General features: G+C 40.9%; 2 protein-coding genes across 8 annotated transcripts in view; both read right to left on the reverse strand.

Moving 5' to 3' along the window:
* ciao1 (cytosolic iron-sulfur assembly component 1) overlaps nucleotides 1-15,905 on the reverse strand; it is a 118,033-nt gene that overhangs the window by 11,073 nt on the left and 91,055 nt on the right. The window lies entirely within an intron of this gene.
* On the reverse strand, nucleotides 3,636-7,203 carry LOC147796968 (uncharacterized). Of its 2 annotated transcripts, none has more exons than XR_015427553.1 (2): nucleotides 4,336-6,555; nucleotides 3,636-3,824 (listed from the first exon to the last, which is right to left on the reverse strand). XR_015427553.1 is itself a non-coding variant. In XM_087145220.1 (2 exons), exon 2 carries the CDS (start codon nucleotides 5,671-5,673, stop codon nucleotides 4,816-4,818), a length of 858 nt encoding a protein of 285 aa, XP_087001346.1. In that variant the 5' UTR covers nucleotides 5,674-6,177; nucleotides 6,689-7,203; the 3' UTR covers nucleotides 3,636-4,815. The 2 variants fall into 2 exon arrangements, 1 of the variants encoding a protein (XP_087001346.1); XM_087145220.1 differs by adding an exon at nucleotides 6,689-7,203 and having other exon boundaries at nucleotides 3,636-6,177.

Consider the following 15,905-nt stretch of genomic DNA (forward strand, 5'->3'; position numbering starts at 1 on the left):
TCCACCAGTCGACTTTGGCAGTTTTATATATCTGACTGACTTCAAATTTGGCAGACCTTCAGCCAATCATCCAAGGAGGGTCCTAGAAGAAAATCGCCATGATGACATAAGTATATTTATTATTGATTTTAATAACTAATTTTTCCCTTTGGGCGCTATTGCAGAATTACGGTTACACCTTCCTGGGGTTTTTTAATTTGCAATAAAATGTTCTATATTGAACCATAGATGGCGTTGTTGCACAATATAGGTTTTGTACACACAATTGTCCAGCATAATGCGTGAGCAGTTCTCAACTTCGACTAAGAATTACTACCAGAACGAAACAGAAATCAGACTAAATGCTCCCTTCCGTTCGATTACAAATATACCCAAGAGTTCAAATATCAAATATTATTTTATAAAGGTTTTTCCAGTTCATGTAACATGAAATTAAAGGAGCAGTTTTCCTGCACACATGTTTATAGCCCATTGACTTTGTACACGTTTTCAAGCCACAATTTTGGTAACTTTGCAATGTTTGATCGTTGGCAAAGCGATAGCTAATAAAGACCCTGATGCAAGATTTATAGATAATGAATGACGTCACGATGACGTCATTGCCTTATTCTATATTGCTTTTTGAATATTTTATTTTTCGCCTTATGTTTTGTACACATTTTTCTAATTAACACAAGTGAACAGGTAGTCCTTTACTTCAGCGCAAGATTACTATAAGAACGAAAGAGAAATCGGGTACTCTACGCTCTGTTGTTTGATTTAAAATATGCCGAAGAGTCCGAATATGAAGTAATATTTCATAAAAATTATTCAGTTTAAGCACAAATCACGTGACATGAACTTTAGAGGAGCAGGGTTTCTGCAAACTAGTTCACGTCCATTGACTTTCCACACAGATTTCAAGGAACGATATTAGTCACTAAATGAAGTTTGATCTTTATGTCAGTTGCATCAAGGATTGACCCAAGCTAACACATGATGTAGGTGTTTTGATAGCAATGATGTCATTAGTTTATTTATTATTGGATTTTGAATAATTAAAATTAATTAATATTTGCCCATAGACTTTGCACACGTTTTTTCCTCCGTAGACTTTGCGCATAGATTTTAAAGTTTATTTTTCCAACTTAGCAATATTATATACGCATGGAACTTACACCGAAGGAACATCGTGAAGCAAAGAGGGATCTCAGAACTAGTTCAATGTTGTAACGATATATCATGTGACATGTCACATGACATTAAAGAGGCAATCTTTAAAGTACTATAAAATCTAAAGTACATGTCTGATTGTGCTGAAACTTTGTATATAACTTTAAAGCAGAGAGTTCTAGAGGAAAAGTGACCTCATGTTAAGATGATAAAATCACATGACAAGTCACATGACTTTAAAGGTGCACTCTTTAATGGCCCGTATCTCTTGAAATGCAATGCAATAGGGTTGAAACTTTGCATATAACTTCAGGACAAAGTGTTTTAGAGGACTATTGACCTGATGTGATGGGGATGATATCACGTGACATGTCATGTGACACTATAGGTACCATCTTTAAAGTTCTTTATCTTCTGAAGTACATGTCCAATCGTGTTGTAACTTTGCATGTAACTGGAAAACAAAGTATTTTACAGTAATATTGATCTCATGTGATGATGACATCATGTGACAGGTCACGTGCCATTAAAAGTTATCCACGTCTGATCAGAATGGAATGTGCAACCTTTAAAAAATATTGTTCCTTTTTCGTTATAGTTGCATCAAGGATGGACTCAGTGGTGATATGATACAGTTAAAATGATGTCATGATGACATCGATGAATTTATTAATGACTTTTGGTTTTTCTTTCAAATTAACTTTGCACACAGATATATAGCCAATATAGCCGATGTTTTGGCAACTCAGCTGTATTCCATGAAACTGTAATATTATCATATCAAATCTATTTTGTAAACATTCTTCTTTTATAATACGATTTAACTAAAACAGCCAACTTTGAAACAGCCTGTGTTTGTTCACAAACACCACCTTTAGTTTACTTTATAATGTATAAATTCATTTACCCAAGTGTCAATTAATTTGAGTGCAGAAGATTAAACATATTGTTTTCCCTTATCAAAGCCTTGATTCCTAAATTTCTCTTAAATTTCCTTTTCCTTCTCATCTGTTTATGTTGAGTCTCACTTTTGGAGGCGACTTTGTAACACCATATACGCCCCCATTCTACTATACTGCATGCGACTATTTTGGACCGTACACAGTGAAGCTTGGGAGAAACAAAACTACCAAGCACTATGGGGGTCATCTTCACATCCCTCAACACTAGAGCAGTCCACCTGGAGTAGGCCACAGACTGTTCTACCATGGAGTATTTGCAGGTACTCCATAGATTTTTTGCTACCAGAGGCTACCCGGCGGTGCTGATGAGTAACAATGGGATCCAATTTATTGGTGCTGAAAGGGAGCTTAGAAAGATGGTAGCAGGCTGGGACAAAGAGGAATTATGAAAGTTCTGCGCAGAAAAACAGACGGAATGGAAGTTCATCACACCAGCAGCTCCGCATCAAAATGGTTGTGCAGAATTGCTGGTAAAGAGCTGCAAGTCTGCGCTGAAGCATGCAGTGGGAGCCCTAGTGCTCACACTGTTCGAGTTGTACACTGTATTCCAAGAAGTCACCAATCTTGTTAACCAGTGACTCATTGGATGTATCCCTAATGACCCAAATGATGGTGCTTACCTGTGTCCTATAATGACATGCTCCTTGGAATGTCATTGTCCTACGTGCCTCAAGGACCTTTCAGAGAGACAAACAATCCGAGACATCGAATGGAGTTTGTGCAGAAAATTGTCCACTCCTTCGCTGGTCCAGAGATGTACTACCAGCGTTGGTGCCACGCAGAAAGTGGAATGTCGAGAGACAGAATGTACAAGTTGATGACAGCGAACTCTAGCCGAACTCAACACAGTCAGCGGCAAATGGTGCCTCGGTCGAGTGCTAGAGGTCTATCCAGGATCAGATGGTAGAGTTCGTAACATCAAAGTCAAGACGGCCACTTGAGATTACCGTAGACCCATCACCAAGGTCGCCATTCTGTACCTGGCAGATGGATATGATGAGGACTAAACAACCTCATCTGAGTGGAGAATGTTGCAGTGACCTGGAACAGGACAGTAACTTTGAAGTACGCCCTCTATATTTGGACACTTGACACCTCACATGTTCAGTGCAGCCATCTTTGCTTATGTTTTCACAGTGTCAGGTTTCCATTGAATAAAACCCAGTTTTTACAGCTTTCCTGTTCGAGCACACACAAGTTACAGTAATGACAGAAGAGTCTTGCCAAAGAAGTGATCATTTTATCAGCGTTCTCAGTGAGAGCAAAGTTATTTTCATGTTGTTAAAACCAATGTGCTTTCACATGTTTCTTGAGTAATATGACACCAAGATAAGTTCTGAGAGCAGAGATTTATTCATCGTTCGAACAGTTTGAGAAAGTAACTCATTTAAGGAGAGATGTAACAGGGAAAAATGACACACTATGAGGAATTAGCAAAACAACAAAAAACTCTACCTAAACCAAGGATCTTTGAAGGAAAAGTCGCAGGAAACTGAATTAATAAGGACTCAGACACCAATATTTGACTTCAAAAAAAAGGGACAAAAAATAATTTATTAATGAAAAAGTACAGGAAAAATGAAAAAAACAAAAATGACTCAAGGACTAAAAACCACCCGAAGACTAAGACTTTAAAAGACTCAAAACCAAAACCAAAACCCAACACAGTACGTAAAAATGGACCTCATGAGTTTACACTCGGACTTCAATCTGTAGGAAAACAAGAGAAGTAGAAAACATACATACATGTATAAGAAACAACAAAATTTCTAGTGCATTAACTACAAAGAACAGGAAGGAGAGCAGGGATTAACACATCATAAAACTGAAAATGTGCACAGGTCTATGGGGCTCATTAAGTATTCAAATCCCCTGGCAAGTCCAAATAAACAATCAACTAAGGAAGAGAAGACAAAGAAAAGCATGTTCTGAGGCAAATGGGTGGAAATACTTATACATCACTAACATTCCTAAACTAAAAAGAGTAAGAAAGGTAACAAAATATGAGAAAATCAAATAAGTATAGATCTAAAAGATGATATTTAATCCTATAGTGTGTTTCTAGGCATAAAAGTTAGACAAACTTAGGAAAACTCTAGTGATTCAGAAAACTAATAAGCAGAAAGAACACCTTGGCAAAAAAGGTTTAGAAACTAAATAATATTGGGGACAGAGGGGAAAATTAACTTTATACATGAAAAAGAAAAGTTTAGAAACTCACCACTGACTCCTAGCAGAATAGGACTCAAGCAGAAAACCACACTCCAGTTAGGAGGAACAGTACATAGGTACATGTGAAGGTGACTGGTCTCTGCTGATCTGCTACACTGAGTGTGACCAGACCATGTGGTAACTCTATATGGGGGAAGCCAGGGCTTAAACAAATAAACAGGGGGGCACACTACTAGAAGAAAATCAAGAACTCTAAACTAAAGTTAAACATTTTAAAGGGGAACTACTTCTATGTACAAACGTGTACTTAATAACATAAACATTTCTGGCTCTGCCACACTCGCCCCATCTTAAATCATTGCTGTCCTCAGCAATGCAAATAAAACGGAATTTAATACAAACATTAATACACATATTATACAGCATAACTTAACGACAGGTATCATTCTATTATTAAATTCAAAGCACCAACCAGATACATTCAGGCATTTAGGAAAACAACTAGTATTTTAGCGACTCATCATGTACATTAGTCTCGGAACTCCTCTGGTGGAGGAATGGCAGGAGTGGACATCTGCTTCGACTGCTTCCGGTGTTGCCTCATGTACGCCATGGTCTCATTGTGAAGCTTGGGCCAAAAGAACTTCTGCTGCATGAGTTTTAGCACCTGTCCATAGCTTAGTGTCTCCATACTGTGATGAAGGCTCCTGAAGATGTCATACCTCATCCCATGGGGTAGTACCGTCACGTATTTGACCTTGGCTCCACCAGTCCTGTAAAACAGTAGGCCACCCTTCACTTCCAGGTTATCCCACACCTGTAGCAACTGCTGCACCACCTTGGGCTCATGGGCCATCTTGCTACGACTCATCCTCTTGGGACCATCCAGCTTCATATCCACGACCCTCTGTATGGCTGGATCTCGCTGCTGGGCTTCCCGCAGACCGTGGCCACTATTAATTGTGCCTCCACTCTCATGGTTTGGCTCGTCATTGAATCGAGCACTGGCAGGGACTGCTTTTGGGTGTCTAAAGGGGACTCTGGGGGCTTCAGGACTCTTGGGTGTAGACTCATTGATGGTGACTGGAGTTACTGGGACATCTTTGGGAGACTTTGTCTTGTCACGGTGCAGCATGGATTCCAGGTTGTGAATGCAGCTATTCTGTCGTTGCTGCTCGCCAATAATCTGGGTGATCATCGCCTTCAGTGTGTGGATTTGGTGAAACTGTTGCAGTATGACTCTCTGCATACAGGCTTGATGCTGCAGTAACTGTAAGATGCTGGACCGTTGGTCAACAGTCACTGGTTCCTCTTGGCAACTTCGGGTGAAACCATTGGGAAGTGGATCAAATCCACAAAACTGAAGGGTAGTCAGTGCTTCCGTCATCGTGTCCACTCACAGATCCACTAAAACAACACTGTGTTGGTTTGGACCTAACCTCTGACCAATTAACATGAAAGAGCATAAAAACCCTTAAAGAAAGAAAAATGACCTAGTCCCTACTAAAACAGTTTCAAGCTAAGTTTTACAAAAAAAACATACTCCCAACCTGGATTCTCCACCACAAATTTAAAAAAATGTAACAGGGAAAAATGACACACTATGAGGAATTAGCAAAACAACAAAAAACTCTAACTAAACCAAGGATCTTTGAAGGAAAAGTCGCAGGAAACTGAATTAATAAGGACTCAGACACCAATATTTGACTTCAAAAAAAAGGGACAAAAAATAATTTATTAATGAAAAAGTACAGGAAAAATGAAAAAAACAAAAATGACTCAAGGACTAAAAACCACCCGAAGACTAAGACTTTAAAAGACTCAAAACCAAAACCAAAACCCAACACAGTGCGTAAAAATGGACCTTATGAGTTTACACTCGGACTTCAATCTGTAGGAAAACAAGAGAAGTAGAAAACATACATACATGTATAAGAAACAACAAAATTTCTAGTGCATTAACTACAAAGAACAGGAAGGAGAGCAGGGATTAACACATCATAAAACTGAAAATGTGCACAGGTCTATGGGGCTCATTAAGTATTCAAATCCCCTGGCAAGTCCAAATAAACAATCAACTAAGGAAGAGAAGACAAAGAAAAGCATGTTCTGAGGCAAATGGGTGGAAATACTTATACATCACTAACATTCCTAAACTAAAAAGAGTAAGAAAGGTAACAAAATATGAGAAAATCAAATAAGTATAGATCTAAAAGATGATATTTAATCCTATAGTGTGTTTCTAGGCATAAAAGTTAGACAAACTTAGGAAAACTCTAGTAATTCAGAAAACTAATAAGCAGAAAGAACACCTTGGCAAAAAAGGTTTAGAAACTAAATAATATTGGGGACAGAGGGGAAAATTAACTTTATACATGAAAAAGAAAAGTTTAGAAACTCACCACTGACTCCTAGCAGAATAGGACTCAAGCAGAAAACCACACTCCAGTTAGGAGGAACAATACATAGGTACATGTGAAGGTGACTGGTCTCTGCTGATCTGCTACACTGAGTGTGACCAGACCATGTGGTAACTCTATATGGGGGAAGCCAGGGCTTAAACAAATAAACAGGGGGGCACACTACTAGAAGAAAATCAAGAACTCTAAACTAAAGTTAAACATTTTAAAGGGGAACTACTTCTATGTACAAACGTGTACTTAATAACATAAACATTTCTGGCTCTGCCACAGAGACAATTTTACGACCTTAATTTTACCTGAATTTAAGGGAATTTCATGTTCATTTATGATTTCTAGGACTACAGCCTTCCAGTTAATCTGGACTGAGAATTGCATTTGCAGAGATGCTTAAGATATTATTTATCTTAATATTGATGTTTGCCAAGAAAACACAGATTTTATGAGACACAATTTTGGACAAGAAATTTAAGGAGAGATTTGTAAGTTAAGTTTCGGAATCTTTCAGATAATTTTCAGCAAGTTGCATTTATATTTATTATGCCACTCAGTTTAGTTAATTGTGAATACTGATATTTACTCTACAAGTTTGTTTGTTTTATTTCTTTTAGATCGAATAAAGATATAGTTATCCGATAGCAAGATTTCTTTTGCTGTTCATTGGTTGCATTTCCCGATGGTCCAATAACATTGACAAGACAAATTATACAGAACAACGAAAACATCGGTCCCCACAAAGGTGATCAAAATGACAGCCAGAAAGAAAACAAAAGGTTGAATTACGTGTCCGATAAGAAAGCCTGCTTTAGGGCCCTAAGGAATTGAAGTCAGTCGGAAACAGCGGAGTCTTTGATAAGTGGCGGCAAAGAATTCCATATTCTGGGGAAACTGCCGGGGGGGGGGAATATGAAACAAAGCTTGTGTGCGGGAAGGAAGATGGCAGAATGTGAGCAAATCTGGGTGTTGTGGATTGACAAAGACATTATTGCTGATGGTCTCTCATTGGCATAAGCCACGTAAACATTTAAACACAAATGAGCATAGCAGGAATATGAGAAATCAAAGGTGGAGAGTGCACTCGTGTTCACGTTGCAGTGTGGGAAAAGACTATTCATATAATAAGGCAGTCAGTGTAGGAGTCAGTACCCAGACCGGAATCTTGGGCTGAATCGCGGGCTATATGTACCTTGTAATGTATGTAAACATGTGCAGCACAAGTCTTAGAAGACTAGCGTGAAGGCTTGTTTATTGCTGAGCCTACAATGTTCAGTGTGTTGAAGGAAAACAGATAAACACATATAGGATTCTTCTTGTGAAAGTGTGAAGATTCATTTCCTATGAAAGTAACCATTGACTCGCCGATGAATGAGGACAATGGCAAGCAACCTGGCAGTGTTGCAGGGCCCAGTGCTGTGGTGGTCCCAAACACAAACCTGGCAGTTGTGCAGAAGCACAGCATCGTACATATACCATATTGGCAGATGCCGTACAACAACAGCACTCGCCGAGGCTTATGTGTCGCTTTTCTCAGTTCAGAGTGCTTTTGCAGAGACTGGATATTTGTCGAAGCAGTCCTCAAAAATCCTTGGCACAGTATTTTTCATTACGACAACTGGGAAGGGGACTCCGACAACTCAAAATGTACCCTTAATGCAATGCTGTCCGGGAACGATTGACTCAACACAGTATTGCATGGAAACATCACGACCAAGTCTCAGTGTACGAGATTCCTGTCCGAAACTACAAAGTGCACAAGACTGGGGTATGTTTTATTTTATGACAAAACAAAACAAATCATGCACTTAAACTTGATGGATGGAGCAATCAACATTGTATACAAGAACCCGTGCAAATACATTACATTTTGAACTTGCCTCTACTACGAGACTTGTGTGAAATATACACACTGTTGACAACCGTATTGCCCACATGACGTTTTGGGATCACTGGCATATCATTAATACATAATTAGCATTTCTAAAATCGGCAAAAAAGGCACCCGCAGAAGCCCGTGTTTGGGACAATTTTTTGATTATAAATGGGAAAGTGGTCAAGGTACAGTGGGTACAGACCTGTGAATTGCTATATCATCTATGTATTCTGGCCCTATCTATAAGAATCTGCACATAAAAATAGTATAGTTGTACTATTTTTAGAGATATTAACCCTTTAACCACTTCCTGCCGGGGACTCCAGAATTGGAGACATATGCTTTATATGCGTGGCCGGGGTCTCCAAACTCGGACAGAGGAAACAGGGCCGTGTAACAAAAAACGTACTCCGAACAAAAGACCACGCTACTGGGCATTATCGACATTTTTCACTCTCAAAAGTGGTGATAATTCAGCCTTGTTTTGAAGCCGTATACCAGGGTTTGGGGCATTTATACACCACCGTGAATCTCTAGAGCATTCACACGACTGATGATGTCTTGAAATTGTACCCAACATGGCAGATTTTGGCGGTTTTCAGCAGGCCAAGATAGAGTCATATTCGATTGCTTCATACGTTATTGTGTTCATCCGATCGGTCCACAATGTTTGCAACATACCAGTCAGTGTCATATACACGAGCAATATATTAACTGGGCTGATAAGCGAAATCCTCTGCACCATCACAAGCATGAGTAGGGGTTGCACTAGAGTCCGCACCATCGTCAGTGGTACCCAAAGACACAATAGAACCATAGACACAATGTTCCTGCGAGATCCTCCGCATTTCCAGTTTTCCGTAAGGAACTGGTATGAAGCTGTGATGAGACTTTTGTATCATGAAATGAAAACTTTCTCATGATGGTAGCAGATCTTGTCTTCGTCAAAATGATAATCCAGTTCGTTCTTCAAGTAGTCTTCTATCAGATATAGAAAAACTGGCAACAGTAATGGAACCTTTCTGCCTGGAATATGTAACTTTATGGCAGTCATCGTTTAGAGTCAAACCAATCTTGCAAGGTTTTTGTTCCATCTTCCATGAGGCTAGGCTTAACAGCTTCTGACTTCCAGATCAGAGTTCAGGGCATGGTAATGCAACCAGGATGTCTTTCTTGGGATTACTGCCTTGTTTTATTCATTCCCTTTCCTCTTTGAAAGATGCATTTGAACTGAAATTGAAATAATCCAACTCAAGTACATTTAGCTGGAGTTGTCAAGAGTTTGGTCAACAGGAAAAGCTGTCAATTATTGTAAAAACAGCATTGTGCAACAGCTGGAAAAGGGTAAATCACTTGTTTTGTCAATATGACTGGGTGTTATTGATATAATATTTTAATGTTTCAATTGATCAATTTAAGTATGGTGGTGTGTTTTTACTAACAAAAACATGAATAGGCAGTTAAAACAACAGTTTACCTACTTTCCAGACTTGGGATTTTTCGGAAAATAGCCAAAAATAGTACCATATACCAAGGCTTAGTTCATAGTGAAGGAGTTGGATAATTCAAAATTATGTAAAGGTACTTACCTGCAATATTATTGGAATTATATGAGTTCATTGGAGGAGAGAATCACGTAGTATTATGTTCCTCGTAATACGGTTTGCTCCACCTTCGCAGAGAATGGTATCGTCCCACTATTAATATACAAATGAGCTCCACTAGAGAGTGGAGCTGTATACTTCAAAGTTGAGCCAACACCAACACTGCAGGACTGAAGGTAAAAGCTGTACAAATATCTCTTTTGTAGAACTTTGTAAACGTATCCTCCGAAGCCCAGTTTGCCGATTGGAGGATGACTGCAGTTGATACACCAGCTCGTGCTGCTGCTGACGTTGATGCTCCTCGAGTAGAATGTGCAAGGAAAAGCGTTGTGTCAATTCCAGCGGAAGTCATAACCAACTGAAGCCAGCGGGCAATAGTGGATGAGACAACTGGTAGGTGTGGCCGAACGTGAGAGAGAAACAATTCCGTTCTGTTATTGATAGCACAAAGGGGCTCATTCGGGAACGTCAGGCGGTGTATTGCTTTATTTCTGGAATAGGCAGTCGTTGATTTAGCAGGTTTAGTAGGAGTGAGTGAATAGCCTGTGTCTGTCTTCCTCATGAAGCGCAAATCCAGGGCTGTTAAGGACGAATAACGACCAGCCATTACAAGTGCCACAAGCATTGCAAGTTTATGGGTCAGTTGGCGTAGAGACAGACTCCTGTTGTCAGGAAGACGTTTGAAGTAGAACAAAACTTTTGACACATCCCATGTAGTGGAGTATTTAGGCTTTGGTTTCTTCAGATTGAACACACCCTTGAAGAAATGAGTCATAATAGCATGTTTGCCCACAGGAACACTGTCACTTGATTTATGGGCAGACGAAATTGCAGAAAGATAAAAATGTTCAATGTCCAATATTGAAGACCTTCATCTAGCAAATGGTGAAGGAACTGCAGTATGTCAGTCAGAGGTGCTCGAACAGGATTAACTTTCCTCGCACCAGCCAGCCAACGTTGCCAGGAAGACTGGAACTGCTTGATGGTGCCAGACCTCCAAGAGTGGATGATGATATCGGACACACTTCGAGAAAAGCCTTGCGAAGATAGGGATCCCCTGATAACCTCCATGTGGCTAGACGAAGCTTGTTGCCCAGTGGGTGTTTTAGATCGCTGTGGGGGAGGCAAAGGAGATCGTCCGTTTGAGGTAGCGTGATTGGTCAGCAGATAGCAAGTTCCAGAAGACACAGAAACCATGGTTGACCCGACCACATCGGAGCTACTAGCAGAACAGTCGCTGCATCTTGGCGGATTTTTTGTACACTTCTCGCTAGAAGAGAAAAAGGTGGGAACATGTAACCCTTGATATTTTTCCAGCTGATGGTAAACGTGTCGATATGCCAGGCTGTTGGGTCTGGTTGCTAAGCAAGGTATATTGGTAGTTGCTTGTTGATTCGTGACGCAAATAGATCCACTTGTGGAAAGAACTTCGTTTTTTGCGTCAAATCACGGAACACTTGTGGGTTGAGCTGCCACTCCGTACGGTTGTTGAACATTCGTGACATTGTATCTGCGCTGGTGTTGAGGGATCCTGGCAGGAATTCGGTTGAAAGATGGATTCCCCGCTCCAGACACCACACCCGAATTTAAACTGCTAACTGTGACATGTTCATATTGCGAGTTCCGCCCTGGTGCTGTAGATTCCGGTCTCGTAGGAATTCTCTATACATAGAGCTTTGATCTTGTCTCATTGAAGTTGGCGGTAGAACAGTGGGGCTGGAAGAACAGCTGAAATGGTGGCCGACATTGTGCCTATTAAACTCGCGAGATTCCGTACCGTTTTAATGACTCCTGCAGAAGGGAGAGACACAATAGTGTTATTTTGTCCACTTTCTGAGCAGGAAGTGAAAAAGTCATTGAGATCATGTCTATGGTGAAACCCAGGTAAACAATATTGCGAGTTGGAGTAAGATTTGACTTCTCCCAGTTTATGAGGAAGCCCAGATCTTGAAGGAGACTTAATGATGTATTGACATGTTTCTGGCATTCGCCCGAAGACTTTCCCATGATGAGGATGCTGTCAAGGTAGAAAATGCATTGGATGCCTTGTTGTTGTAGATGAGCCACCACTGGTTGAAAAACCTTGGTAAATGTTCGAAGAGCACTCGAGAGACCAAAGGGTAGGCACACAAACTGGTAAATTCCTTCCCCCACTGGAAACATAGGTATTGGTGATGGTCCTTGTGTATGGGAATCATGAAATATACATCCTTCAAGTCGATTGAACACAGGTAATCGTTGGGTTGAAGGAGATTCTTTACTGAAGCAACCCCTTCCATCTTGAAACATTCGTAAACTACAAACTTGTTGAGTGGTTTTAAGTTTATAATGGGCCGAAGATCTCCTGTCTTCTTGGGAACTAGAAACAAACTGGAAATAAACTGGCCTTTCTTTGGCTGGACTGGGCGAACTGCCCCTTTGGAAACTAGTTTTTCCACTTCTTCTGAAATTATGGCCTCCTGGGCCGGAGTATGTACACGTGTTAACGGTAAAAGAACTGAACAGGTACCTGAACAAAGGGAATGCGATAACCTTCTACTGCTTGTAGAATCCAGTTGTCGATAGTTAATTCTGTCCAATGGGCGTAGAAGAACCGGAGGCGTCCCGCTCGTGCAAGCACAAGACCTACTTTTTTGGAGCACTTTCAGTTGATGAGTGTTCGGACAATTTGAGATTGGGTTGACGCTTGCTCCATGAAGGTTGCCGAAGACTTTGTCTGGCTGGAAACCTGTCTCGAAAGGAACGTTGACTCCGGCCTCATCTGCGAGACATGGCTACAATATAGGGTGACCAGCGGTTGCCCTTTAAAGGTCTTTAAAGGCCTTTCCTGCGTCCTCAATATCTTTCAAGATTGATCCACTGAATAAGAACTCAGCCAATGGAGCGTTTTTCTTGATGGAGTCGAACCGTCTGTCGAGTAGCTCATCAAAAGCTCTTTGACGGGTTAACACTACGACCTGACTCGCCGATCCAAGGAGAATTAGAGCCGATGAAACATGATCCAAGACCAAGGATTTGTCTACTTCATCAGGGGCAGACGGGTCAGTCAATGCGTTAAACAGCTGTAGAAGAGGCATTGCTGAGCGTAGAACATGACTGTGGGACTCCCTGAGACGGTCGTCCTGAGACACTAGCGACAAGCGAATGTCTTTGAATGCAGATTTAACCTGGGTTGGCAACTCTGGTGCGCGGAAAAGATGCTCCTGTGATGTGGGCACAAGGTATGGATGCAGTTCATCTTTTGTATCTTCATGCAACAATTTATTGGTGCGTAATAACTCCTTCCACCACGACGAAGCCTTGTCGGATATAGCGGATCCAGTGTCTTTAACATGAGGATTGCAGAAGGGGTAATTATCGGAGTATACCGTTGAAGACGTGTCACAAACTTCAGAGGCTACATCTGTGGGCATGCCAGTGTCCATAGAAGCTGGGGCCAGGTTGTGTTGAACAAAAGGTGCAACTTGCGGTTGCACTTGCTGTGCAGCGAGGTGTGGATATGGCATCCATTGTTGGCCATAGGTGAATGGATTCCCGAGAAAAGGGTTGTGATAGATGGAATGCGGTGGGTTGATTGTTCCACATGGTAGCCATGTTCTGTGTAACAGTTGGCGCTGGAGGTACGTACGGCCCAACCCATGATGAGGTATGGGTATGAGTGGCAAAACTGAATGTACATGTGCGAGTATCGTTAATCATAGACTGCCGACGTGGAAGAGCCGGCGATACGGGCTGTGTAACTAAAGAGTAAGGAACAGGGCATGGTGACCCTAGTTCCTGCTCGCTCTCTGTTCGTGGGGTTCTAACCCATGGTGAGGCTAGAATGTGCGAACTCTCAGAACTGCCCATTTTAGTCTGTGTCTCCGGCAGAGGAGCGCCCAAAGCTGCTGGAATGGTGCTTGCAGACCTCTTGTTGGCCAATAGTCAGTATATAAATCCAATGTGTAGTATTCCACGATGTATAAATCCACAAGTATAGATCCAAGAGTGAGGAAGAAAGCTTTAGCAACTGAGCAAACTGCACCACAAAAGACAAAGACACAGTTGAGTGCACTTGGGCAGTATATATACTCTAGTGGAGCTCATTTGTATATTAATAGTGGGACGATACCATTCTCTTCAAAGGGTGGAGCAAACCGTATTACGAGGGACACAATACGGCATGAGTCTTGACGACAATGACGAAATATAATCAAAGTTTTTATTGGCTCAAAATGTTGATGAAAGCTGACTTTTGATGGTGTCCACTGCGGATGTTTGAGAGCCCAGGCTAGCTGTTGGGCCTTGTGATCGGGTATGAGGTGGGGTCACCCCGGCCAGATCAACTGCCAGCTCAGGGGCAGTCTTGAAGTGGTCGCATCTTGATGACCGCATGAGGAACCTGTCGTCTTGGTTGGTAGTTGCCCATGGACGGCCAGATCTTGGTAGGACATCCATTGTTCCAGGTTCCTCTAGCTTCCTCAGATTAGATCCGACGCAATACTTGCTTTACCCTAAGCCGTTGTGCAATCTCTCAGTTGGAAATTCCCTCCCGGTGCTAAGTCTCAAGCATCCCCTTTTCATGGTCAGTAAGTGGAGTATTCGGAGCCCTTGTTTGTTCTTGAGAGGTCATAGATAAGCTATTCAGACGCAAACGAGAACTCCCTTTATATAGCCTTGCCTGTCTAATATCCACTTTCGTGAATAGAGATTTCATTTTACCTCATAAATATCAATTGCAAAGCTTTTCCCGCCGTGCGAACTTTGTTGCCATTGATTAAAATATCAGGATAATGATATTCATGACTCATGAATATGTAATGAGGCAATCCAAGATGGTGGTTTAACACGTTACAAAAAGCTGTCGCGAAATCATTGTCGTTGAGTTGCAGGGATGTTGCAGAACTTGCAACCAACCACAGGAGTCCTTGAGGAGGAGCGGATAAATTCAGTGGCCAGTGACCTTCCACTTGACTTGGCTACTGGACTGATCGGAGATTGTCCTGTTGTCTCTGTGACCTCTCCTTTCATTGAATCTGCCACACTTACAAATTCATCCCTGTTCTGCTCTAGGTGAGTTTGATGGTACTTTTATCTTACGTTTATGCCTAGGTTGAAGTGTCTGCTTTTATCTCAAAGTTTAGACCAAGTTGTCATAGGTCAATATCATATTGCATTTCTTAATTGCAGTCATTGTAATTTGACTGAGAATGTTTTCAAAGAGAAAAAGATTTTGTGCACATCTTAATTTAAGCCAAAGTCTATTTTAGAAGTTCTATCCATGTTGACATATGTTTAAGGTTCTGTTGTTTCCAGATACAAACAACATTTCTTTTGCGATATCTTCCAAGATTTGTCCAAACATTCTGACTTCATGGTCCCTGAACACTGAATGAACTTGCTGTCTAAGTTTCCATTGATTTGGAGTTTACCATTATCATGTAAAAGATTTCTGGTGACTAGTCTAAATTAAGTAAAACTTAATTCAGAAAGAACTGACTTCTAGGATTACTTGTATAATACTATCATCCTTACGTTTTCATGATATATTACTCCTACCATTGAACAATCACATTCTCTTGACTAAAGTGAAGAGAGGTATATTTTCCTCCTGTGCAAATTAAGTTTGTGAATTTGCAACATTCTTCTGTGTTTGATTATTTGATAAGTTTCAATCATTTGACTTAATTCACCTTTAATTATTTTTTTACCATAGTTGCATATATCAGTAATTAGTTTTTTCTTT

This window comes from Acanthaster planci, linkage group LG13, assembly GCF_054643075.1.
Source record: "Acanthaster planci isolate LZ-2023a linkage group LG13, COTS_SCS, whole genome shotgun sequence".
Taxonomy (NCBI): Eukaryota; Metazoa; Echinodermata; class Asteroidea; order Valvatida; family Acanthasteridae; genus Acanthaster; species Acanthaster planci.

Bases quoted from the DNA above. Each gene is read 5' to 3' on its own strand.
- LOC147796968 (XM_087145220.1), bottom strand. From the start codon at position 5,673: ATGACGGAAGCACTGACTACCCTTCAGTTTTGTGGATTTGATCCACTT.